Source organism: Magallana gigas, chromosome 8, assembly GCF_963853765.1.
Source record: "Magallana gigas chromosome 8, xbMagGiga1.1, whole genome shotgun sequence".
In the NCBI taxonomy this organism is placed as follows: domain Eukaryota; kingdom Metazoa; phylum Mollusca; class Bivalvia; order Ostreida; family Ostreidae; genus Magallana; species Magallana gigas.
In genome coordinates, this window is record NC_088860.1 from 20807325 (window position 1) to 20834157 (window position 26833).

Consider the following 26833-nt stretch of genomic DNA (forward strand, 5'->3'; position numbering starts at 1 on the left):
CAAGTTTATGCACTTTTCTTTACCGGATTTTAGTGGAGGAATGAGTTGAGGGATTTGAAAATTTTGGTGACGGTGGAGCCTGAAATACCTTTCTTAAGTTTAAGTGCACAAAATATGATGCAATGATACGACGTGAACGTGGGTATACATAAAGATAGATTACAGGTATATGTAGCCCAGCGTTTCTGTAACCGATCTACATTTCATGCCTATGCATTAAACATGGAGAAGCTCATAGGCCGACTTTTAAAAGACACATTCATCCATCATCATTGAATGTATCATCGAAGAGAAATCAAGATATAGATTTTTGTGAATTGAAAAGAAAATGGGTACCGCAGAAGAAAATGGGCTTGAAGCAAAATATGAGCAAGACAATTACGTTGAAAATGGAACCGGGTTTGAAACGAAGAAAATGATTAAAGATGAAGAAAAAAATAATCTGGTTGTTGAGATTGAAACAGATCCGAAGCAGCATATCTTGTATAAGGCAGGGGATCACCCACCGATTTATCTAACCATTTTCTGTGGTTTTCAGGTAATATTTCTTTTTTTGGTCCACCGGTATCTGTATCATTTAGTTATTGTATATTGTAAAGAAAACTAGGATTAAATGCACCGATGCATAGTAACAGAGTTTGCAATGCTGTAGAAGCAGAAATATTCGTTGAGAATTTTATTTCGTTATTTTCGTTAGCAGTATAATCAACGAAACTAAATCCATGACGAATTTTTAACCAAAGTATTAATTAATACAAAGAAATTACGATATGACGAAATTAAATGCCAACGGAATTTTATTTGTTACAAAAACAACGAAATTTTGACCCAACGAAAGTATGTGCTTCTACAGTATGTATCTAGCCGTAAGTAACGTCAAGTAATAATTACGACCTATTCCATACTGACGGTTAACACTAAAAAATCAAAGTACTGAAGTACTGAAAGCCGGGCTCTTTTGTTGTGTCTTTATGCATATTGTGTAGTAAAGACTGAAAATCTCTCTCTCTCTCTCTCTCTCTCTCTCTCTCTCTCTCTCATTCATGCTTTTAATGTCGGCAAAGCATCAGAGAGCGACCAAATTTTGTAAGCGGCTATAAACAAAAAATATGTCTGTCTAGTAGAAGTTAAACAATTTAACAGTTGCTGCCTTGAATTTTGCAACAAGCATTATATATTCAATCCGCGCAGTAAAGTAATTCATGGAAATTCATGCGCATTGTATGTGTCCAAAATGCATAGTAATGTTTTAAAAACACGTTATTAATAAGAAAACTAAAAAAGATAGACAATTCATTCGAAATTTAAAAAGAAAGAAACAAAATGCCAACACTTTTGACAAAACGTGGCTCTTGTGTAACTATTTGGTATTGCGGAAGCTTTACCTTGACGCTGTTTGGTTTTTTGTTTATTTGTGCTATTTATAGTAACATTGGCGATTTGCCTGCCTATAGCCAGGACTCTGCTTTCAGCAGAGCCTGGCTAAAAAATGGGTGAATAAAACGTGTAAAATGCCTACATAAGGACAGATAAGATACTGTAAAATTATCAACAAATCTGATACCTTTTTAAAGCTATTAATAACAATGTATATTTAACATTACATCTATTAGTAATCTTTAAATATGTTAAATACGTTGGAATATGTTGCTTTAAACCAGAGTATGCGTGTTAAAACTTCCATCTATCAAACCGATTTTTAATAGCAGCAAGTATTCCTTTTAAAGGAATGATTGACATGAAATAGCAAGGCATGAGTAATATTTTCTTTAAGCGGACGAATTTACTTTTTTTACGCATTTGTGAAGAAAAACAGGATTTGAATCAGTTTTTATATAACTGCATAAATGTTTTATTTTCAAGGCAAATGGATAAAATCAACGTTTTTAGTAATCTACGTGTAATTAAAGATTTAAATGAGATTTCCATTCCATAATTTAAAAAAAAGTAGTGCAAGGTCTAAGACGTGTGAAAATAGTAAAATTTGCTGAATGCCTCACATGGACACAACTGTGATCGGTCAAAGCTGATCACAAAATCGTGGAGAGATGACCCACTGTACTTTAAAAATGTCATTTTGTATATCATGCAGCAATTGAACGTATTAGAAAAGTAATACAAGTCTTATTGCCCTATCTTCTTGTGGTATGAAATTAAAGCTTTGAAGGTTGTTGTTAAATCTTTATTCTCAGAATGAGACAGATACATAGAGTTATCAATAGAGACCCCGTACATAAATTTGTGTACAGAATTTAATAAATCTTTAAAATTGTCAGCTTGGTTTTATGTCAAACGAATGCTGAACGTCATGATTATTTCATCAATAGGAAGACAGAATCAACAGATAGAATAAAAAAAACTAATATTGTCATCAGCAGGACCCAATTTTAGACAATGAACAATTAAAAGAGTGCTGAAATAGGATGATAAAATTCTTTTATTTTCGGTCATTTTCCACCATAAAATTTGCTGAACAAGTAAGAACTTTAAAAACCAATAAAAAAAAGTCCCTGTTTACTTGAGGTGCAAGTATAAAGTCTTTTTGGTGATTAAGGTGGCTTTAAAGGGACTTGGACACGATTTGATCTCAATTTTTTTAAATTATTGTTATGTCTAGAATTGTTAATATAGATGTTTTCAATACTTAGACAAAATATAAAAGTCAAATATCGAGTTACAGAGGTTAGAATTCTTTATTTTGTAAACAAAGCTCCAGTTTAGTTGAAGTTCACATTCAGTTGTTGTATTGATATCAGTTTCAATCTAGTGTTGATGTTTGTTGTGATTTAATTGTTTATGAACCCATTGAATCCGTCTATCTTGTTTCCACAAGTTATTTTGATAAAGAAATGGCAATTTCTTTACTCTACAGTATTTGTAAACAAACATAAGACTCGAGCTTTGTTTACATAACCACAACTTCTTTCCTCTGTATCTCGCTTGTAACATGACTTCTAAGATTCAAATTTAAGTGAATCATTCACAATGCAAAGTAAACAAATTTATACATAGAAATCAAAAATAAATTTTCATTTGTATCATTTCGTGTCCAGGTCCCTTTAAGCATTTATCCAAATTGTCAGATCGCTTTAAAAAATACAATTGATTTGCAGAAAAATAAACTTTTCACTTAATATTTTATTAATATATATTGTAAACTTAATGTATTAACATTATATTGTTCTACAGCACACTCTTGTCTCGCTTTCCGGTGTGATGGCAGTTTCTCTTTTGGTCTCGGACGTCACCTGTGCAAATCTGGATGACGACATCAAGTCCACCCTTCTTAGTTCTACATTGTTGATGTCAGGAGTTTGTACAATTATGATGAGCCTTATGGGTTCAAGGTAAAAATAAATATCTCTCTCTTTCTCTCTCTCTCTTTCTCTCTCTTTCTCTCTCTTCTCTCTCTCTCTCTCTCTCTCTCTCTCTCTCTCTCTCTCTCTCTCTCTCTCTCTCTCTCTCTCTCTCTCTCTCTCTCTCTCTCTCTCTCTATCGTTTAACAACATGACAAGGATCTCATTTATATATTGACAGACTTCCCCTGTTTCAAGGAGCTGCTGGAGATTTTCTTATTCCTTTGCTTGCAATGCAAGTTTTGGATAAATCGAAGTGTGATTTTCCACAAAGTTTTGATACAGGTTAAACTATACTTCTAAACATAAATACAAGTACTATAATATATAATCGTTCTTTATTTTATTCTTTCATTTTTGTATTCAAACATATTTATTAAATTATGTAACATCTATTGTTTTCTCGAAAATATTAATAACCCGAAAATGAAACTTTGCACAAAAGACTGTACTACTGCATCAGTTTTATTTCATATTGTCAACTTAATTCTAGACACAAACTCTACAATAACGAATACTTCCGGTATACCTCTTGCAGACCAAAAACTCTTTGTATTAAACAACATTCGAGAGGTAAGCAGTTTTCAAGTAGTTGTGTACTTAATTCGGGATGAAAACACAGTAATAAATATAGAAATAATTTACATGTATTTCAAATGAATTTGTTAAGTTTTGCATATCTGTTGATTTTCATTTATCTGTTATCGGAAAACTTTTATGTGAAGATAAGGCTTGATGAAAATATGTATTGCACATGTTTTCACTACTGTTCCATTCCAAAACAAATAATGTTTACTGTTTCACTTTTATCAACTTCAGCTTCAAGGCAGCTTAATAGCTGCAGGGACTTTCCAGTTTCTTATTGGAGCAACGGGATTGGTCAGCCTCCTTTTGAAATTCATCGGACCAATCACAATCGTTCCAACACTTTTTCTAAGCTGTGTTTTTATCGTGAGAGCATGCGTTAAATTTGCATCTGTTAATTGGGGCATTGCGTTAATGTAAGTAAAACAAAATACACAATTTTACATGATTTCGAAATCAGTTGACGATTACGCGACCATTTGTTTGATTAATACTAGAAAGTCACTGACTAAAAATGTAATATTGTTGAAGGGTAACAGCCGTGTCCCTGATACTGTCGCTCTATCTAAGCCATCACAACACCCCAATTCCGATGTGGACGAGAAAGAGAGGCTTTCATATCATGTGGTTTCCGTTACACCAAGTGTATTCGGTGTGTATAAATAAATTTAAAAGAACCGCCATATTATTTTCAAAAACATTTATGAAAAATATGTTAATCGATGAATTCTAATTAATGGATCGACAAGACCTGGCGAGCGGAAAATAAACAAGAAAAACAATTCATTTCTCATGATTTACCTATTACTTTAAATCGTCTCCATTGTGTCACATCTTGTGTTACGTAAATAGCATTACTCATACTTTTGTACATGCACCTATACTTGTGTTTATATGCAGATCCTTATTGGGATCCTAGTTGGTTGGTTTGTGTGTGGTGTAATGACAGCAGCAGGTGCGTTTAGTCCTGATGACAAGTTGGCGAGAACAGACACTGGCCTAGACGCTATCAGAAAAGCTGATTGGTTTCGGCTACCATATCCAGGTCTTGTTTTCTGCTAATAAAGTATAACTATAATATGAAACAGTTTTAGCCATTTTTAAAGCATTTTTTATGATTCACATTTGCTTTAAAAACTGTTTTACATAGCATTAAAATTGACTGATATCTGCAAACTTTTCAGGTCAGTTTGGTTCTATTTCGTTCAGCACGAGCGTCTTTGTGGGATTTTTGATAGGAACTGTTACCTCTATACTTGATTCTATTGGGGACTATTATGCATGCGCAAAGATGTGCAATCTTCCTCCCCCACCAGCACATAGTGTTAATCGAGGAATAGCCATTGAGGGGTTCTGTAGTCTGATAGCGGGTTTCGTCGGATGTGGACATGCAACGACAACGTATGGAGGAAACATTGGCGCAATCGGCGTAACAAAGGTACACAATTAATCAAATCATACATTAAAGTTTCTTCCTTATCAGGGGCTCGTAACATAAAGGGTACTTAAGTCTAAGACAGTGCTTAAGCAGGACTTATGTACATTCCTAGACTTAAGTCCATACCTAGAAGAGTGCTTAGCTAGGACAATTTACCTAAAACTTAGGCGGCCGGTAGAGGTGACTTAAGTATGTCTTAAGTATTGTTTTTACTCATTTAAAAGCATTTGATTGCAGAGTATTAATCACATGTTTACACAGAATCAATATCTTAATATTCACCAATATAAAAATTTTGATTTGATTGATTTAAATATTAACAGTGGTCGTAGTGATCTGTAACATTTTCTATATACTGGTAGTATTCAAGTGGGCTGCTGAATAGGTTGTAAACAAGTAATGGTCGGTTTACAAGAAGTCACTGTATATATAAAGTCGCGAAACTTGAGGAATTAAAAAAGGACTTTTAAAGACAGAAAAACCCTCGGTGATTTTTAAGAAAACGATTGCCTCTTTCAATATATCGGCATAATAACGAAATTATACCCAGAGTAGGTAAATTGCCTTATTGGTGAGGTAAGATGTAGAACAAAAGATAAAAAGAAATCCACTATATAATCATATCAAGTTCTAATGGCGTCGCGATATTACGCCACAGGCACTCTTCGAGAAGGACTAAAATAGTGAATATTCGTTAAAACAAAGAAAGAACAACAATAGACTGAATACATTGCTAAGATCCATCGCTTTGAGCTTTTTAAAATTTTAGGAACATGTGTATGTATACTCATGCCACCTTGAATGTTGTGTCTATACATTTACATTTACCCCATTTAATATCAAAGATGTCATGCACGTGTATCTATAAAAATATATTTTTTTAACCATGCATTTAAATTCGACAAAAGAAATGAAAATCACGTTTTTACTTTTAACATAAACATTACTTAGCTAAGACATTGCTAAGTTTGCTTTATGCGGTATAAGACTTACTTAAGCAGGACTTATGTAGGTCCTAAGATTCGGCCTAAGTCCTACCTATGACCGTACTTTAGTCAAAATCTTAGCATGCTTTATGTTACGAGCCCCAGCAGCTGATTATGTCCTCACAATTAATGCTTTGTTTCTGTCCTTAAATACATATAAGATATGTATGCTTAGAGTTCATGAGGTACATATAAATAGCAGTCAGATTATAATGTGAAAAGATAAAATTAGAAGAAATAAGGGGGTAAAAATTCTAAATTTAGTTTTAAGTTTACTTCAAAACTTTGAAAACAATTTTTAATTAGAAGAAAAAAGGGAATAACATTTGTCTTTAAATAAAATATAATATTTAAACTACGGTATGTATAATATAACGATCAATGTAAAGTGTATATTTTTTGCAATAACAATTGCTTAATAAGTATTCTGTATTAAAGAAGTTCGCTCCTTAGGTTATGGGTAGGCATTTTGGGTCACCTCTAGTCCGAAAATTCAGCATCACACATTAACTCTAGTAGTATACTTATATTTTACAATGCCAAATAAACTTTATTGAATAAAATTGTTTTTAAAAAATTACATTTTTACAGAGTTTAGTAATAGGCTATATTTTGTGGCGGAAGGTTTTCAAGAAGGAAATGAAAAGGTTTCATAAATCAATAGTTTTACTATTACTTTAGCTTCCTAATTTTCAGCGCAGACCAAACTTCTAGCTAGTTTGTGTATTATGATTTATTAATGTGATCATGAAAACATATTAAAACAATATTTTGATATTTCTATCGATATATTTTGGCATATTTAACTTATATTTCATAGAAGTTAAAAAAAAATTAACTCCAATTGTGTCCCAAAATTAGCTTATTTCATGCTATATCTCAATTTTTTTTAGATGTGACCCCTACTTGGTTTCTTTCAAATGAGACATTTAATGTATGTCTATTTGTATGCAAAGTTTTGGAAAGATGACATTACATTACATTTATTTTTTTTATTTGATTACTCCAAAATTTTGTAACATCTGCTGTTGTGTTCACTATGTACTGGCCTATGAAGCCACCATTTAAGCAAGAATTTTTAAACTTTGACTGTAATTTTCTTTTATTGTCACTACATGTGTTCAACTTCATTCTGTTTAAAATTCGTAACTAAATAATGTTCAAACTATAAATATTTGATTTATTTCTTTAAATTTTCAGGCTCAATTTCAAATTTTAGTTAAAAAATTTCAGGAAAACTATCTTTTCTGGTTGGGGCCCTATATTTCCAATAAATGGCATGTGATATGGGTCACAAATAAAATAAATGAACATTTTAGGCCTCCATCTTTATATCCAAGTGGTTTTCGAATGATTGACACTTGACATTACTATTAAATGCTTTTTCATCTTCTTCGTAGGTAGCCAGTAGAGATGTGTTTATAACTACTGGTGTCATATATTTCATATTCGGTATCATTGGCAAGATCTCAGCCGTCTTCCTTACCATTCCTTATCCAGTATTAGGCGGAGCGCTCATTGTGATGTTTGGAATGTTCAACGGTGTCGTTCTGTCAAACCTACAAGTTGTTTCCCTTAGCTCAACCAGAAATCTCGCAATCATTGGAACCGCCATCTTGTTTGGTCTCATGATTCCATATTGGTTGGAGACCAATCCTGATGTTATTCAAACAGGTTTCTTTCCTTTTGAGAATAAACAAACAAATGCCAGTTCGACTAAATATGACTAAAATAGGATACAAAAGTACCCTTGAAAATGTATTTAATTTAGTTATCAAATCTCGTCTTGTTTTGGAGGCCTCCCAACTGCAACAGGTTTGGCAAGAATAGAGGCACTGTTATACTACTAATATATTCGTGAAATACACAATTTATTCTTGAGATTCACATTCAATTTGACAATAATTTTATGGAACCATTTTTTGTTAGGTTCAGCCGCAAGTGATGGCGTAATAAAAATGCTACTTGTTAATCCCAACCTGTGCGGAGGAGTTGTTGCCTGCTTTTTGGACAATACAGTGAGAGGTAGACAAGTTTTTTTTTCATTTTTCTCTGTATTTCATATTTCAGACTTTGACAAATTTGCATCTATTGTTAAGCAGATGTTTGTGGATATGATGTTTAATTTTAAACATTTTTTTTCTTATTTTAATAGCGATTTTTTTAATCAATGCACTAAAGTTTACTAAATTGATACATGCACATCATTTTCGTTCGGGTTGTTCAATGTGAAATGATTCCATGAGATTCAATACTGAGACTTGTATCAGCGCTAAAACGTTATAACGGTATTTTGAATGAATATTGGCTGCAACATTCGTTTGAATTCAACTTTGAAAAAAGGCAAACAATGCTTTAAACTACCATAAGCATATTAATACATTGAAATTCATTCGTTATTAATTAGCAATAAAACATGAAAACTTCATTTACGGTTTATAAAACACTGCTAAAATTGTTACTTTTTATGGTAATACAGTGTGTATTGTTTTGTTATGAATATAACATTTTAAGAATATTTATATTTTTTGTCATACAATGCCTCAAATTCAGGTACCTTAAAAGAAAGAGGAATCGAGGCATGGCAGAAAATGATCGACGACAAAGTAGACGATATGGAAGAATTTGACGGTGACGTCACTATCTATGACATCCCTCTCCCACAATTTCTCAAAAGATCCAAACTATTCCGGCGTTTACCATTTATTCCTCCTGTACGTGATTGAGATTTTTATTTAATTAATCTTCAAACATCATCTTTTTTATGATCCTTTGTTGTCAGTTTCAAAGAATAAATTGATTTCAATAAACTGCGTTTTGTGATTGTTATAAACGAGATAGTACTAGTGTGTGTGTTTGGGGGGGGGGGGGGTAAAATTAAGCTTGCATCTAAAAAAAACAAAACAAAAGGCCCTCGTCCAACGACGTATTTATACGAATGTGAACGAAAGAAGGACAAATTTTTAAAAAGTTGAGATCGGTATCTATGTAACATTATATTATTATTATTATACATGTACATATGCTTAACGATAAAAGAGGCACGCTGTATTAATTGCGCTTTTCTACGGAACACTGGCTTTTACAGTTTGTAATTCTATGAAGGTATTAAAACAAATAGAGATGACTGTTTAGCTAGATACCATACAAACATAACATACTTATCAAAAAGTTATCTCGATTTTTTTTCATATGAGCACGGGTGTCATTTCAACGATAAATCAAGGTTTGAGCAACTCTTAATACTTGTAGTTTTATAGTTGCTGTTTTGAAAGACATCTTCACGATAATTTAAACTGGGATTTGTTGAAACTACTTTTTCTTTTTAAAATAATCGAAATTAAAAAGTATCTATCATTTATCTATCTACCTATCTATTATATGCATTGATAAAGTTATCAAAGCATATACCGGTAGCTCATTTCAGCGAATTATTTTAGACAAGAAATGTACAAATTATTTATATGTTTTCAGAAATCGTTTTAAATTGGTTTTAAAAAATAACAGATGTTTCAAAATTTGAATTAACAAAGTCTCATAAAAAATCAATTTGGTTAAAAAAAAACTGAATTGGTAAAAACACATTTCCACAAGTAATCGTCGAAATCGATATTTAAAAATGTTGAGGTTTCATTTACTCTCACAAAATCGGCTCATTTCCCCTACAGATCAGTGGAAGTGGCAATATGTTGGGAGCATTAAATGTTTTTAAATTATGTTTCTGGAACTGACAACAACACTTCAAATATTGGTCAGTGAAGAATGTCATTTGACGATAGTGGCCATCTTGTCGTCTGAAATCGACTATGTAATTGAAAATCTGTTTGATTAACATATACAATACAAGCAACACCGCTGCGGTGTCAATATGACGGCGCAAGTCGGAAAAAGTTAACCATCCTCACATCCGCAGGGGTAGTTGATCCGCGTTGTCTGTCATTTAGCTTGCGCTGCAATTTGTAAACCGATGTCATATGGAGTTCATAAAGGCACATTTTAATCTTACGTCTCGGTCTACATATGATTCAACTGACTGAAATTCCACACCCAGCCAACTTTAAAGAATAAAATATATACCAATTAGTTTCAATATATCATCGAAGGAAGAACAAGCTTTTGAAATATTGTCGAAACTTCAAGAAACAAAATGGGCTCTTCTGAAGGCGATGGATACAAATTAAAGTGTGAAAAAGACAATAACGTTCAACTTGCAGCTTTGTTTGAGATAGAAAATGGCGTTGAAGATGCTGAGAAAGGCGATCTCCTTGTTGAGGTTGAAACAGATCCAAAGCAACATATCTTGTACTCGGCCAGGGATCATCCACCAATTTATTTGACCATTTTCTTTGGGTTTCAGGTAAAAAAAAATTATGTTGGATAATTTTTGCAAAGAAATGAGTGATATCTTTTCTTTTTATATAAAATGGTTATTCTCAACAAAAATAATGTATAATAATTTATATCGTTTACTTATTGAAGCATACCATTTTCCGACCTGTGCAATATAAACCAAAATTTCGTTTTTAGCACACTCTGATCTCAATTTCCGGTGTGATGGCCGTCTCTTTATTGGTCTCTGACGTCACATGTGCAAATCTAGATGACGACATTAAGTCGACTCTTCTTAGTTCCTCTTTGCTGATGTCTGGTATCTGTACAATAATGATGAGTTTAATCGGCTCCAGGTAATTATATCGATACTTCAGTATATTGTTTTTTTTACCCACTTCTTAATCTATATCCCTTCAATTGTAAAGCGGGTTTTATTATATTTTACAGACTACCTCTGTTTCAAGGAGCAGCTAGCGATTTTTTGGTTCCATTGCTTGCAATGCAGGCTTTGAATAAATCAAGGTGTAATCTATTACAGACTTCTGACACAGGTATAAACAAATACGTACATGATTTAATAACATTTTTGCCTATTATATTTTTGTATTGTTCATCGTTATATGTGCTATAAGACGTATGTCTTTGGCAAAAAAGAAATTGACATAGTAAAAATAAAAATTAATACAACTCAGGAGTGGTATATGTTTAAAGTATTTTTCAAAACTAGGATCTAGGAAGAAAGACGATTTAATTCACGAAAAAATTTAGCAGCTCTAACTTATCACAAAACGTTGTATGTATAACTTTTAATAATCAAGTCTCCCGGATATAAAGTCGATAATTGATGGGGAAACGGGGGTTACATGAGTCAATGGTATCTCAGATTATCTATACCTTAATTAGCGCCAGGGGCCAAACATTGTAAACTTTTGGTAAAAAGAGACCCGTAGGCCTTTAATCGTCAGATTTTTATAATATTCATAATGCACAAAACGCATACATACATAAATCCATACAGCCTTTTTCTACAAGTATACAATGCACAGGATATTAATGTAGATTTCCTAAATTAGAAAACAAATTTAATATTGCCAAGTAACAATTTTTGGTGTTACTTATTAAGTTTTCAAGATGGAGTTAAAATAGTATGATTACCCTAAGTAAAAGTACATGTTCCCTCCCAATAAAAAACCTCAACTTCTACATCATGGCCAGGTGACCATGATTTTTACAGTTGAACACCAGGCATTATGAACATAATAAAAATGTAGGACTTTTTCTCCCACCCTAGGGCCTGAAAACCCTGACTCGGGGAATGTGAATTTCACAATTTAGGTAGAAAATTTCATGGACATCATAACTTTGTATTTAGTTTTTCTCAAATATAGATAGATAGATAGATAGATAGATAGATAGATAGATAGATAGATAGATAGATAGATAGATAGATAGATAGATAGATAGATATATATATATATATATATATATATATATATATATATATCAACTTTCCGCAAGAATGCATATTTATTAACAACAGTTTAAACGTTATAAAGTGCCAAAATTTGCGTAAAAAAATAATGGAATCGGAATTTTCTGGTCATATCCACCTCTGCACGTTGTGTCCTAAATACATAACAAATTTTACGGAATTCCGAAATGCGGTTTAATTAAAAGGAGTTTTGCTTACAAAAAACAGGACTGACTGACTGACTGACGGATGGACGGACGGACGGACCGGTCAAAAACATCATACCTCTCACAACTTGTTGTGTGGGGTATAACTAGGTCGGCAGTGATAGTTTGATACTTTCCATATTTTCTTTTTCTTCCTTTTGTCTACATTACATCGAACAACTTCAAACAAAAAAAAATCAAAGAAGTTGAAAATAAAACACCCACAAATCAACAGATACAAAAGAATCGAGAAAATAAATATCAATAATTAACTCAGAGAATTTTTTATACGAGGCAACCACGCCTGACAACACGGTGAAAGTGTTTGACTAGATTTTTTATTATAGACGCAACATTTTATAAGCAATTTTATACCTGGCATATTTCTAATTAGGGAATAAAAGTTGTCATAACGGTTATCATGTTTTGATTCTTTTAGTAGTATATCAACTTAAATGTACCTTCCCCTCTACCCAACCTGTCCTCCGAAAAAGCAGCGTTGCCTCTTTTTTCATTTTAATACAGAATGAAGCGATTGCAATGATGGTCGTATTTGTAAATTCTTAATATTGAACTTGCGACACAGGCAATATTAATATTTCGAAAAGTGTATTACTAAATGTATAAAAAAAAAAAACAATTTCAGAATACTACAGGAAAAGTTGCGGCACAAACGCAGTGTTGAGGTTGTCGGGATTTACAATGGAAAAAAACACAATAAATTAAAAAAAAAGAAATTGTAAGCACGTGCTTACAGTGCTTCAATGGAGCTATGCCACTGTAATGTATTTTACTTTGTGGCAATATTGGCTTACTACATGTATATGGCAATATTGGCCTCGCCCTAGGGCCTGAACCCCTGACTCGGGGAATATAAATTTCACAATTTAGGTAGAAGATTTCATGGACATCGTAACCTTGTATTTAGTTTTTCTCAAATATATATGCCATTATATGGGAATAAAGAAGAACATTTTTTTTAAAAGATCTAAAGTACTTTACGATATGGTAATATTGGCCCCGCTCTAGGGCCTGAACCCCTATTTCAGGGACCGTGGAATTCACAATTTAGGTGGATGATTTCGTCGACATCCGAATTATGCATTTAATTTTTCTCAAATATATGTGGGAGTGGAGAAGAACATTTTCGAAGATTTAATACATGTTAATATATGGCCATGAATTTAACAATTTTGGGAGAGGGCTTCATTGGCATTATTACCATGCATTTAGTTTTTCCCAACATGCGTGGGAGCAGAGGAGAATATTTTTAAATTTCTTACTTTTTACCTTCTTACTTTTCCCTCTGAATTTATTATTGTTTGTAGATACAAACCAAACAACTTTTACTAATTCGTCCGGAATTTTAATTGTAAACCAGAGAGAGTTTATTCTTAGCAACATCCAAGAAGTGAGTAGTTATCAATGTAATGTTGATATATTTTATTACAAACATAACACAGTGACTGATAAATTTGACTAATGCATAAAAATTTTGAAACAATGAACTTATCGAACTTTGTTAATTATTTTTCGATGATGTTCACAGTGTAAGAATTATTCTCTGTGTCATTAGAATAAGAGAATTAGAACTATATATAGATAAATTAGATTCTTGATACACCTCTATATCACTATTTTCCATTCGAAGCTCCAAGGAAGTTTGGTGGCTGCAGGGACAATTCAGTTTTTGATTGGAGCCACAGGATTAGTCAGCCTCCTTTTGAAATTCATTGGACCAATCACAATCGTTCCAACTCTATTCCTGAGCTGCGTTTTTCTCGTAAGAGCATGCGTTAAATTTGCTTCCGTTAACTGGGGCATTTCATTCATGTAAGTAAAAAGTAACAAATTTGAAATCCTTGTAATTCATTTCATCAGTTAACAGTAAATTGTGCTTAATTTATCATAGAGATAACTTATATTTAAGGTATCTTTGAAGGGTAGCAGCCGTGTCCCTGATACTGTCGCTCTATCTAAGCCATCACAACACCCCATTTCCGATGTGGACGAGAAAGAAAGGTTTTCATATCATGTGGTTTCCATTACATCAAGTGTATTCGGTTAGTTTTCTTTTTCATATTGACCTATGAAAAATAGTTTAAATTACAAGATAAATTTCAAGTACGTTGTTTGTCCAAGTACATAGTTGTTTTATTTGATTTTCCGAACTAGTCAGTCAAGCTACTTCTAAGGGCTTTTTCTGCAGTTAAGACTACATGTATGGTGTTAGATGTACACAATACAGTACAAATGATATGAAATGCATCTGAAACCTAGTATTAAATGAGCAAACAACCCTAAATTTCAATTCTGTTGGTTTGCTACAAAATTTGCGAGGACAGAATTTCTCACTTTTTGCAATAAATAGTGCGGAAAACTAAACAAAATTTGTGAGGTCAGAATTTTTCACCCTCTGCAATAAATGGTGCAGAAAACTAATTAGAATTTTATGTTAAAAATTATATACCTTCCCACGCTTTATTTATATAAATGGGTTGTGTAAATTTATTTTTAAAATGTGTTGTAGACCTGTTCGGGATTTATGAAGCATATACCGTCCCATTTACTCTTGAATGAAATGATAATATTAAACTTCTTTTTGGGAGTTGATTTTAATCAACTCTCCTATGCAGTTACTCTGACAAACCGAAAGTGAAAGTGTTTGGACCAAAGCACAAATCATCGCCGCTGACATGACTTAGTTCTTGAAAATAATTGATAAATTCGATATAATGTATGCTAAAGCGTTGTTTTTCAAGGAAACTTATTAACAAATACCTTGAAAATAGTCAGATTTTAAATGGTATGAACATTTAAGATATTGTTTGTAGTCGTATGTATTCTTACGCCAGAGTTTAATATAGTCTCGTTCAACTCGACGCTCGGCTGTCTACGTAAATCTCCGACAAGCAGAGAGGCTTTCTTGCTTGTCGGAGATTAACGACGATAGCCGAGCGTTTGGTTGAATGAGAGTAGAGTTCAATATTGCTAGGTTCCATAAATTTTCCAGAAATATTTCTATCAATGATACATAGTTTGGTTGAATTGATTCTATCTTGAAATATTACTTGACATGATTCATATGGTTTCTTTTCAACATTCTTGCGTCGAAAAGTCCGAATATTCAAATTATAAAAATGTGCGTAATTCAAATACAGATTAAAAACTACCTGTACTTGTTATGCAAAATAATACCGGTATATCATTGATTTAAAATAAATAAACATCGATAAAATCAACTCCCGTCAGTGCTTCGATACTTTGATTTATTAAGGCATTATATCATATAGAGAGTTCATTTTTTGGGGTACCGTTTTAGTCATTGCAATTGGTCGTTTCAGAATAAATTTGAATGGAATTTTACTCAATAATTTCAAGCTAGCCTTCTATCCTTGAGTATTGGCTGAAATGAACACAGGCTATGTACATGTATAAGGTCATTCATCAGTTGGCCTTTTTATATAAACTTTTTACCTATTTTCTTCAGTAGTATGTCTTTGATCATTTGGTTCAATATGTTTATTCAAGAGTGTAATTGTTTAGCCAGTTAGATAAAATATCTTTCGAAAATTCTTGAATTACTTGTTTCAAATCACCAGAAAAATTAAATACATATCCATGTGAGTATGCTATTTTTTCAGATCCTTATTGGGATCCTAGTTGGTTGGTTTGTGTGTGGTGTAATGACAGCAGCAGGTGCGTTTAGTCCTGGTGACAAGTTGGCGAGAACAGACACTGGCTTGGACGCCATTATAAAAGCTGATTGGTTCCGAATACCGTATCCAGGTACGCTAGTTGCAATGTTTGTTGATAGTAAATTAATTCTTACACTATTATTTTAGCTGACCTGAACTAAAAGTGTTCATGTGTGTGAGTGGTTTTTTTTAAACATGAAATTAAAAGAAGAATAAAGATATGATTTTATAAATTGATGTCTTATCAGATTAGTATGAACAATTTTCAAACTTCTTTGCTGAAAGTGTCAGAAATGGACAACAATCATGTGACATTAAGTCAAACTTTACTTAAAACTTTATGGGATTTTTTTTATCTAAGTATGAGAAAAATGTGTTTAAACATAGACATGTTTTCAAGATCATGTACCGATGATCTCACCATGCACCATATCATTAACTTCTTCTATGGATATTTTTTCTATGGGATTTGTTTAGGTCAGTTTGGTCCTATTTCGTTCAGCACGAGCGTATTTGTGGGATTTTTGATAGGAACTGTTACCTCTATACTTGATTCTATTGGGGACTACTATGCATGCGCAAAGATGTGCAATCTTCCTCCCCCACCAGCACATAGTGTTAATCGAGGGATAGCCATTGAGGGGTTCTGTAGTCTGATCGCGGGTTTCTTTGGATGTGGACATGCTACGACAACGTACGGAGGGAATGTAGGTGCAATTGGCGTAACAAAGGTAAAAATACAGTTTTATTAGAAAGTGAAATGAAGTCTGAGATTGAATTAATTTAAAGTTCTTTTCAGCCACTCTTTTCGTACAAGTCACTTTGTGCTTAAGGCTAACAGGAGTAAATACATTGACCCGCAAAAAGACTGTTATATACAATCTTTATAAACATGCATTTATTTAATAAACTTTTTATAGAACTTTCATTGAGTGTATTAACGAAAGATTTGTTAAAATGTGTATCCAATTACAATTTTAAAAATTGGTATTATTTCGTTTTCAACATATCATTTTAATATGATGAACGTTCTGACAAATTTAACTTTTCATGTACATGTACCAGATAATGCTTATGTGTATATTAAAAGCGTATAAAAGAATAAACAAAAATCGCTATAAGTTTTTTTTTTTTAATATTTATTAACAAACTGTTAATAAAAACGAAATTTCCTACAGAAACAATCATCAAAATCAAAACTTTTTTTATAGTAAAAAATGAAAAAAAAAATCTGTATGATCTTTCCATGCAGGTATCCAGTAGAGACGTTTTTATAACAACGGGTGTGATATATTTTATATTCGGTATCATTGGGAAGATCTCGGCAGTTTTCCTTACCATTCCTTATCCCGTACTCGGTGGGGTACTTTTCGTGATGTATGGAATGTTCATCGGTGTTGTTCTGTCAAATCTACAAGTTGTTTCCCTTAGCTCATCTAGAAACCTTGCCATCATGGGAACCGCCATCTTGTTTGGTCTCATGATTCCGTATTGGCTGGAGACCAATCCCGATGCTATTCAAACAGGTTTTATTTATTGATAGTAATTAGACAACAACAATAAAAAATAACAAGACTGAAAATGGACCTTTATAAAAATTTATCATACTTTTATTAAACTTATGATTAGTAATTGATTTCTTAATTATACTCCCTAGCCGTAGTGCATTTTGAGAAAAGTAGTAGGTTTATTTAAAAAATCGCATTGTTAGGTTATCGCATGTTTAAAATAAGACTATGTCTGTGCTTGGTTCTTGTCTGGTTCTGGCCCCGGGGCCATAAAAGTAAGACGATCACACTTTTGTTATGTCTCACTCTTTCACTATATATTCCTTTTCTAAAAGTGAAACTGAGATCAAAACAGAGCTCGTCTAACTTATATGGCCATGGGGCCAGGAGACCTTGGACTTTGTGTCAATCTTGAGAGTTTGGCTACAATATGTATGTTTCGAAAATACGTAATGAATTTCTGTGATGCATGTTAATAATGATCATTGAGCATTCAATTAATTGTAGGGTCAGCAACCACTGATGGTATGATCAAATTGCTATTGATCAATCCCAACTTGTGTGGGGGAGTTTCGGCCTGCTTTCTGGACAACACAGTTAGAGGTATGGTTATTTTTGCTACTTCGTTATCTCTATAAGGGTCATTTTCAAAATTTGTCCAAATTTATGTTATTCAAGAATTCTAGTAAATATTGTGATAAAATCACAAATTTTGTTAATCTAATGAATTAAACTACAATCTGAAGACGAGATAAATGATAAAGAATGATTAAAAATTGATTTAATAACTGAAAAAAAGAAATTAAACATGTGTTGGTGAGAGAAAATTGGTTGTGATTTCGCCAATACTATACATTCAACTGCTATTATTACTGCATTTAATTTAATATAGCTGTATAAAAATACATTTGATGTTTAGTTTGTGTTTAAAACTGTCTAAAATTGTGATAGGTTGTATTTTTAAAAAATGGTAAAATATGATATTTTAAATGATAATGTTTGTTATTTTCGCCGTGTCCTTGGAGTAACCAAGGCATATAAGTTGAGTGTAATAGTTATCTTTCCTTGTGGAACTCTTCAACACCAGCTTTCTTCTTAAGTTCCTGTTCCCGCCAAAGCACAAACAGGCACCAAAAACATGTGTGTCTCAACGCTAACAAAATATGTGGTTTGAGGTAAGTTTGATTGCATTAGTAATTTATTTTGAAGTCAGAGTTACCATGCTACTGTGACAATTATTTATTATATCGTTTCTTTGATGTATTAAGCAAATTTGTAGCAAAATACATATCATCTGTGAACTTTGTTCTATCTCAACAAGTCAGCCATTTTATGTATGCTTCCCACTATTTATAGAATAATTCCCTGGTGTTACTGTCCATTGTGTTACTGCAGGAAAAGTTACTCAAAGGACACATTTGATTATTCCATGGACATATATAGAAAAATGTATTAAACAGAATACAATTATGAGTCATCTGTTTTTTTATTCCGTATATTTTTTAATTGACTGATAACTGTGAATGTAAAAAATGCAAAATTAATTGAAAAAAGCTGTTCGCGATCTGCTATTACTATGTTTTCGATGTTTTGGTAACACCAGGGACATACATGTAATTAGTAACTCCAATGACAAATTAAAACAAACTTCAAATTTATCAATTCGAAATAAAACCCATTATGTCAAGTTTATTGCAAACTAATAATGCGGAATAATGTGCATTGTTGAGTGTTGCTTATTTTCAATTTTTATGTTTATGAATTTTACAAATTGATTAAATAAACAATATAAGTAACACAAAGGACAAGTTTAGTAACTCTTATGACATTAACACGATGAAACATTTAGATTTTAGAGTATACTCATCTTTTTTTTATATTGCTGTAAAACATAAAGTCTATTTATTTGAGGTAGTTGAAATATATAGCTTATTCATTAAAATAGCTTTAATGAATGGATATTTAGTTGATACTTATCTATGGTAACACCATGGACAAATGAAGTTACTCAAGAGACACACAAACAATTAAAAGGTAGAAAATGAAAGACAATAGCACAAATGCAGGTGTAGTGTTCAGTGTATGGTATGTTCGGTTTAAATGATAGGATGGTACAACTGAAGTCAAAACAAACTCATAACTTGCTTAAAAAATGTACATGTAAGTAGTTTGAAAATAGTAACTCAAAGGAAGCTAACAGAATATGAATTAATACAGTATTTTATGTATTTTAGAATCAATATGGCGTTAACAAACGCAGAAAAACAGCGGCGCTATAGGGAAAGGCGAGATATGGATCCGTCTAGAAGGGAAGAACATTTGAAAAAGCGAAATGAAAAATATAAAAATGATGTACAAGTTGGAAGACTTAAAAAGATATCAGATATGACCCCAAGGGAACAACGAAAGCAAAGAAAAGAATGGCGTAAAATTAAGCAAAACCAAAGAAGAAAGAAAAAGAAGCAAGAAGTAAAGGCACTGACCCCTCCATCATCACCAGTGGACATTTCACAAAGAGAGCACCATAGTACTACGAGAAAGAAAAGAGCAATTGCAAAGTGCTATCGAGATAATGCAAAGCTGAGAGAGGAGTTACAAAAGCAGAAACGTACAATTACAAAGTTAAGAATGAAAGCAACACGGCAAGAACTAAAAAGAAAGGGGGGTACTGATACACCAAGAACTAAAACCAAAAAACTTCTCAGAAATTGGTCAACTGAAAAAGGAGGAGGAACAAGAGCTAAACGCAGAAGAATGAAAAATTCAGTTAAAAGATCCCTGATTTTTCAATTTACCCTCAATGAAGAAATGAAAGCAAAATACAGACAGCTCTGTAAAGGAAAAAAGAAGAGCATACTAGAGATAATGAGAGGGAAACTTATGAGGAAATACAAAGTACTTGGAAGAGCTTCTAAAGAATTTTGTGTCTCAGGGGGAAGGAACCGCAAAGTGAAAGGGTCACTTTCCTCAAGACTAAGGAAACAAGTACAAACATTTTATGAGAGAGATGATATTAGCAGATTAACCTCTGGAATAAGAGACACAATTACAAGACAAGGAGAAAAAAGGCAAAAGAGAATACTGAATGACACAATTGAGAAGATCCATGAGAAATTCCTCTTGGAAAATACAGAACAAAAAATAAGTTACACATCATTTTCCAGATTAAGACCATTTTGGGTGCAGCCACCTAGTGAGGCAAACAGAGACACATGTGCTTGCAAACAGCACGAAAATATGCAGTATCTTGTTGATGCTCTATTTAACATCAAGCTTTTACATTCTAAACGGCTACATGATGTTGCAAAGAATTTCACTTGCGATATGACTGACTTGAATTGCATGTACGGTAGATGTTCAAAGTGCAACGAGGTGCGTCTTGCAATGGAGGTCTCTGGACAGAAGGTTGATCGAAATGAAGAGACAACATTTTTTCAGTGGAAGACTAAAAAAGAAAGCAGATTGATAAAAGGTGAAGCAAAGGAAATAACAGTTACAGTTAGAGAAAAGATCACAGACAAATTGGAATCATTGATAGACAAATTCTGTCAAGAAATGCCGAGATTCAAAATCCATATTTACAACATTACCAATCAACTAAATCATTACAGAGCCCTTAAAGAAAATCTGAAGAAGACAGAAGCTCTGATACACATAGATTTTTCAGAAAACTTTCAGTGCAAGCTGTCCAAAGAAATACAAGGCATGCATTTTGGTGCATCTCAAAGACAGATTACGTTGCATACTGGTGTGTACTACACAGAAACAGAATTTCAAACCTTTTGTGCTGTATCAGATTCTTTGCAACATGATCCCAGTGGAATTTGGGCATTTCTTGACCCTTTGCTGAACAAACTTTTAGACCAGCATCCAGATGTAGAAACCATACATTTCTTTAGTGATGGGCCATGTACTCAGTATAGACAAAAAGGGAATTTTTTCTTATTATCACAGGAGATGTCTGATCGAGGAATACAGGCTACTTGGAATTTCCATGAGAGTGGACATGGAAAGGGCGTTCCAGATGGGGTGGGAGGTGCCCTTAAAAGAGCAGCTAACAACCTTGTCTTGCATGGAAAGGACATTACAAATGCTGCGTCGTTTGTTCAAAGCATCAAGGAGAAAGAATCTGCCATATATATATATATGAAGTTCCCACAAGTGATGTTACTGAGAAGTCAGAAATATTAGCTTCCCAAAATTTGAAAACAGTTCCTGGAACATTCAAGCTGCATCAGATAAAGACTTCAAGAATGGGAGAAATTTATTTTAGAAACATCAGTTGTGTTTGTGATGAGGGTTGTTTGCACACTGGCCACGATTGGAAATTTGCAAGAGTAGCTGACACTGATAAAGACTTAAAAACTCAGACAAACAAGAAAAGAAAAAAAAGAAATGTAGATAGTAATCAGGACTGTGACAGCACAGAACAAGTATTGGTGGAAGAAATTTCTACATCACAGTCCGGCAACTCTACATCATGTTCTCCAGATGTTGGAAGCACAACACATTTAAAAAGACCAAGAAAGGCAAAAATGAATGATTTAGGAGTGAAAGATCATAAAACTCCACAGATCTGCAAAGGAATACCAGATAGGGAACAGTTTTTTACAAATGCTTTGAATGCCCTTGGAAAGTGTAAATCCTTTGAGGAAATAGTCACAAATTGTTCATCATTGTCAAGCTTAATGCCAAAAGATGATATCACAATACCAATGCATCAGTCATCAATCATGAGTACAGGTTTGCAGGTGGATGAGGATGCACTTCAGATATGTCCAACTGATATTCCCCAGGATTGTATTCTATATCCAGTAAAAGTAGGAGCGGACGGTAATTGTTTACCGTACACTGGCAGTATCATAGCATTCGGAAATGAGGATAGGGCAGCTGAAATCAGGGTGAAGATTATAGTAGAAGCCGTTCTCCATATGGATCTTTATCTTTCCCATGAATATCTCGGAAGGGGCATAGAATCAACAAATAAAGATTTGGCAAAGACATGTGCTTTTTATTCTGATGAATATGCAGCGGATATTACGCTAACACAAGATCAAATAGCTGAAATTTACAAAAAGGAAATCTTAAAAATTACCCAAGACAAATCTTACATGGGAATATGGCAGATATTTGCTTTATCCAGTGTGTTGAACAGACCGATCTTCTCAGTATATCCAAACTTAGGAAATCCAAACGTTCGAAAAGACCTTCATCGTGTGATTATACCAAGACAGACAACAAGCCAATCCATGACTTATGTCATGTGGACAACAACAAGAACAGACATGGTAACAAATCACTGGATTCCAAACCACTTTGTCGCATTACTTCCTATAGACATTGAAAATGATGCAGGAGAAACTCATAATCTGGAAACCACAGTATTGAATGCAACTAATGAGAAAATTGGAACAGCTGGACAGACCACTGATACACTGGAAGAGATAAAGTATGAAGATGCAGAAGATGTTAAGACTCTGGAGGAAACGTTGTTGAAAGCAACTACAGAACAGAAGAATACAGAACTGATCAGAGATACACCAGAAGAGAGACAGGAGATAAATACAATTAGAGAACATAAGAATACAGATGATAGTCATATCGCAGATACACCAAAAGAGATACAAAATAAAGATACTGAAAAGAATATAGAAGCGATTAAGACACTGGAAGCCATAGACTTGATTGCCTCTGAAGAGCAGAAAAAAACAGATGGAGAGAACCCAAATTCACGTGAAGCGAGACCGGCAGAAAAGGCCGATGAGATTGAGACACTTGGTAAGACAATGTTGAATGCAACTACAGAACAGAAGATTACAAAAATGCAGATACCAGATCCAGCAGAAGAGAGACAAGATAAAGATGGTGAAGGGATGGAGGCACAACAAAAGAACCCAGATGAACAGAGGATGGATACCACGGAAAAGATATCGGATATCACCACATGTACAGAAGACAAGATTCCACACAATCTTCTTAACCGTTACGTACTAGTACAATATGATAACGAACCCTACCCTGGAGTTGTTATTGATTGCGATGATGATGAAGTATTTGTTAGATGCATGCACAGGGTTGGGCGGGACCTTAAATCATGTTCTTTTTACTGGCCAAAAGCTGTGAAAGATGAATGTTGGTACAGTATTGAAGATGTTTTGGCAATAATTCCACAACCACATGCTGTAGGCAGAAAGTTTTATGTAGATGCTACATTGTGGAAAAATGCTATTAACAAAACAAAACAAAACAACTGAAATCAAAATTCCGAACATGAAAAAGGATTGGGAACTCTTCATGTTTATACATAAATATGAACAAATATATGAACCAATCTAAGTATTTTCATGTATGTTTCATATTAAAAACAGGGTTTATATTTTTAGATGTTCTTTGTGTTATCTTTTGTCTTTAGTGTTACGATATCTGATTTGTTGCATAAATGCATGTTAATTAACCAATATTTTAAGGTTATGTGGTTGTATCATTTATGATATGGGCATAGCGACTTGATTTCAGTTTTATTGTTGTCATAAATTCTGTTACCTGGACAAATAGTCTGTGTTGTTACTGTTATATCCTTGGTGTTACCTTGTCAGATTCCAATATGTATAATAAAGGCTAATTTTCTGTCATTTCTCCCCAAAACCAAATACTCTTATTTTTATCTTTAAAAACAATGCCATTGTAATGATAAGTGGAGGTAAGAGGAATAATTTTCTTATTTATTTCAGAGAATTGTATAAACTATCCTTTGTGTTACTTTTTATGTCCTTTGTGTTATGTAGATTTCCCTTGTGTTACTTACACATTTCCTCTAAATTTTTATTTCAAATCTCTCAACAATTTCACTTAACTTGCAATAATATACTGCCGTTTTCTAATGAAAATGTTTGTTGGCAAAATTGGTATTTATTGGCTGAGAAAACTAATTTTTTTTACAGGTACATATTAAAGGATTATCAAATGTTACCACACTAGGCATTTATAGCCCAATGGTTTAAAATATTTCTGAAATGGTCCAATTTTTTTGTATATTAGCAGAATAATTTTTATCAAGATGTTAAGAATTTCATGCTACAAACCTGAAATTTTTGTTAAATAAAATTTTATTGTGACTTCTAACCCGGTAACACCATGGACATTAATTGTCGACTCAATGTGCATAAAAAGTTTTTTTTAGTATTTGTTAATGTAATTCTTTGTGTTTAAGTATTGTTAATGCAACTCTGATGTTTCCTTTATAAAATAAAACTTTCAAAAAGTTAGAACTTGGCATTTATTTTCTTAGAATGTTGCTGGTGGAAATTGGACCAATTTTGAAAATGGCTCATAAGCAAAATTAGATGTAGTTTTTTTAAAATTATAATTTTCTTCTATTATCATAATCCCGCATGTACCTTAAACCATAGTTTCTAAATACATTGAACCTCATTTTAGTAGCATTTGGTATTATGATAAATCATTTTTAAATCAAATGAAATGAACGGTTATTTCAGTTTTTATTACTGTTCCGCAAATGAAAGTAAAATCCATGTATTGTTCGATGTTTACACCTCTTCTCTTTTATCTATATTTGGTTATTGGACATGTTACAATGTTTTGAATATATTTGTCTGTTTTAGGTACTTTGAAAGAAAGAGGAATTGAGGCATGGCAGAAAATGATCGACGAAAAAGCATATGATATGGAAGAATTCGATGGTGACGTCACGATTTATGATATCCCTCTCCCGCGATTTTTGAAAGAGTCCAAATTGTTCCGGCGTTTACCATTCATTCCTCCATTGCGTGATTAGGTGCTCTATCAAACATAACGGATGGCCTTAACTAGTCATTCACGTTACATGTAACTAAGCATAGTAACTGTAATTAAACAAAATAACTTTAACTACGTGTATTTCCTTGTTTACACTGATCATTTGTAATAATAAGCAATTTTAAAATTCTATTAACATGTTGTTACTTCGTTTGTGATTTCATGATTCATTTGTGTTGTTAAAAGAGTATGTCATTTTCAAAGTACTATTGACTGAAAATTCAAATTATAGTATAAAAAAAGAAGCACCATTGTTTCATACGATTGTTTGTTGTTCATTTCTGAATAAATTCTTCTCTGTTTATGATTATCAAAATGTTTTTCAATTTTTCCATCTTGTGTTTACTGTTTTTTGTGCCAGATGTCATCAATGTAATTTTAATCTTTTTAGCATCTTTCTAAATTCCTCACTAAAAATTGAATTCCTTGCATTTGGATCGCCATTACTTTCATGCAGTTTTCCACGTGATCTATAAAAACTTGTCGGTTTAAATTTTTCACCTTCCAAAATTTATGATAGTGATGTTTTAATACTTTTTTCTGTCTTCGTTCTAGTCTATATTTATTTGACTTGCATCCTCGTACTTTTGAAAGCTTGAGTAGATTTAATTGTCTTACATTTATTTTCTTCATTATTTTTTTCCCCATCTTAAATACAGATAGTTAGGTGATCCCTTTTGCTCTGACCCTCTACAAAATGTAGCTTTCTTATTCTAACATAAGTTGTCTAATTTTCCTCTTCAAGTTGTTTCGAATTTGTCTGAAACTTGTCATTTGTGTGTTTCACTCTATGTACAGTGTAGCCTTCGTATTAACTTTCTAATTTTTTAAATCTTTTTCACTATTTCGTGTGATCATCCACTAGGCGATTTCGGAAGTTGTTTTTAGAGTGTGATTTTCTTTGCATAGTGTTCCTTATACTCTTGTTTAAAATCGGTTAATGGTTATTTTTTTATATAATATATACAGCATGATTTTTTTCTATATGTTTGAATAGGCAACGTTTTTCAAGAAATGTCACAAAAATATTTTAAATTTTAAAACAAATCTACAATATTCATAGCGTAGCAATTTCAACCTACAATGAAGAAGAATAATAAGCATTTAATAAATAAGTATCAACTTTAAAAGTAATTATCATAATAATGAAAAAAATGATTGGTATACAAAGACAAAACATCAAAATACAATATCAAAGTTTCAACATGTGATGCAAAGTCTAGCATTTGTAATGAATAGATATAAGATCATCGTATATGGCCAAAGCATATGATCAAAAATTGTTAGCAAATTATGATTAAGCTGCTGCATATTAATATATAATGAGTAATATTTATATCTATCTCCATATAACGAAGGAGTATCGACTTAAAAAGACAACGATTCTCAAATACTAGCAATGAAGAAGTGCAATTTCTGGCCTTATCACATCAGGAAT

The 26833-nt window shown here is 32.8% G+C and overlaps 2 protein-coding genes across 2 annotated transcripts; both read left to right on the plus strand.

Annotated features, from left to right (window-relative positions):
- Nucleotides 1–242: 242 nt before the first annotated feature.
- Nucleotides 243–9175, plus strand: LOC105333806 (solute carrier family 23 member 2). The gene is made up of 11 exons (XM_020069557.3): nt 243–538; nt 3190–3347; nt 3538–3641; nt 3850–3929; nt 4176–4357; nt 4473–4593; nt 4842–4986; nt 5126–5379; nt 7766–8039; nt 8295–8390; nt 8919–9175. Exons 1-11 carry the CDS (start codon nt 329–331, stop codon nt 9089–9091), a joined length of 1797 nt encoding a protein of 598 aa, XP_019925116.3. The 5' UTR covers nt 243–328; the 3' UTR covers nt 9092–9175.
- A 1065-nt stretch (nt 9176–10240) lies between these two features.
- LOC105333807 (solute carrier family 23 member 2) lies at nt 10241–25653 on the plus strand. Its single transcript, XM_020069555.3, has 11 exons — nt 10241–10722; nt 10893–11050; nt 11145–11248; nt 13703–13785; nt 14026–14207; nt 14317–14437; nt 16019–16163; nt 16550–16803; nt 17325–17598; nt 18088–18183; nt 25203–25653. The coding sequence occupies exons 1-11, from the start codon at nt 10513–10515 to the stop codon at nt 25373–25375; spliced, it is 1800 nt and encodes a 599-aa protein (XP_019925114.3). The 5' UTR covers nt 10241–10512; the 3' UTR covers nt 25376–25653.
- Nucleotides 25654–26833: the final 1180 nt, after the last annotated feature.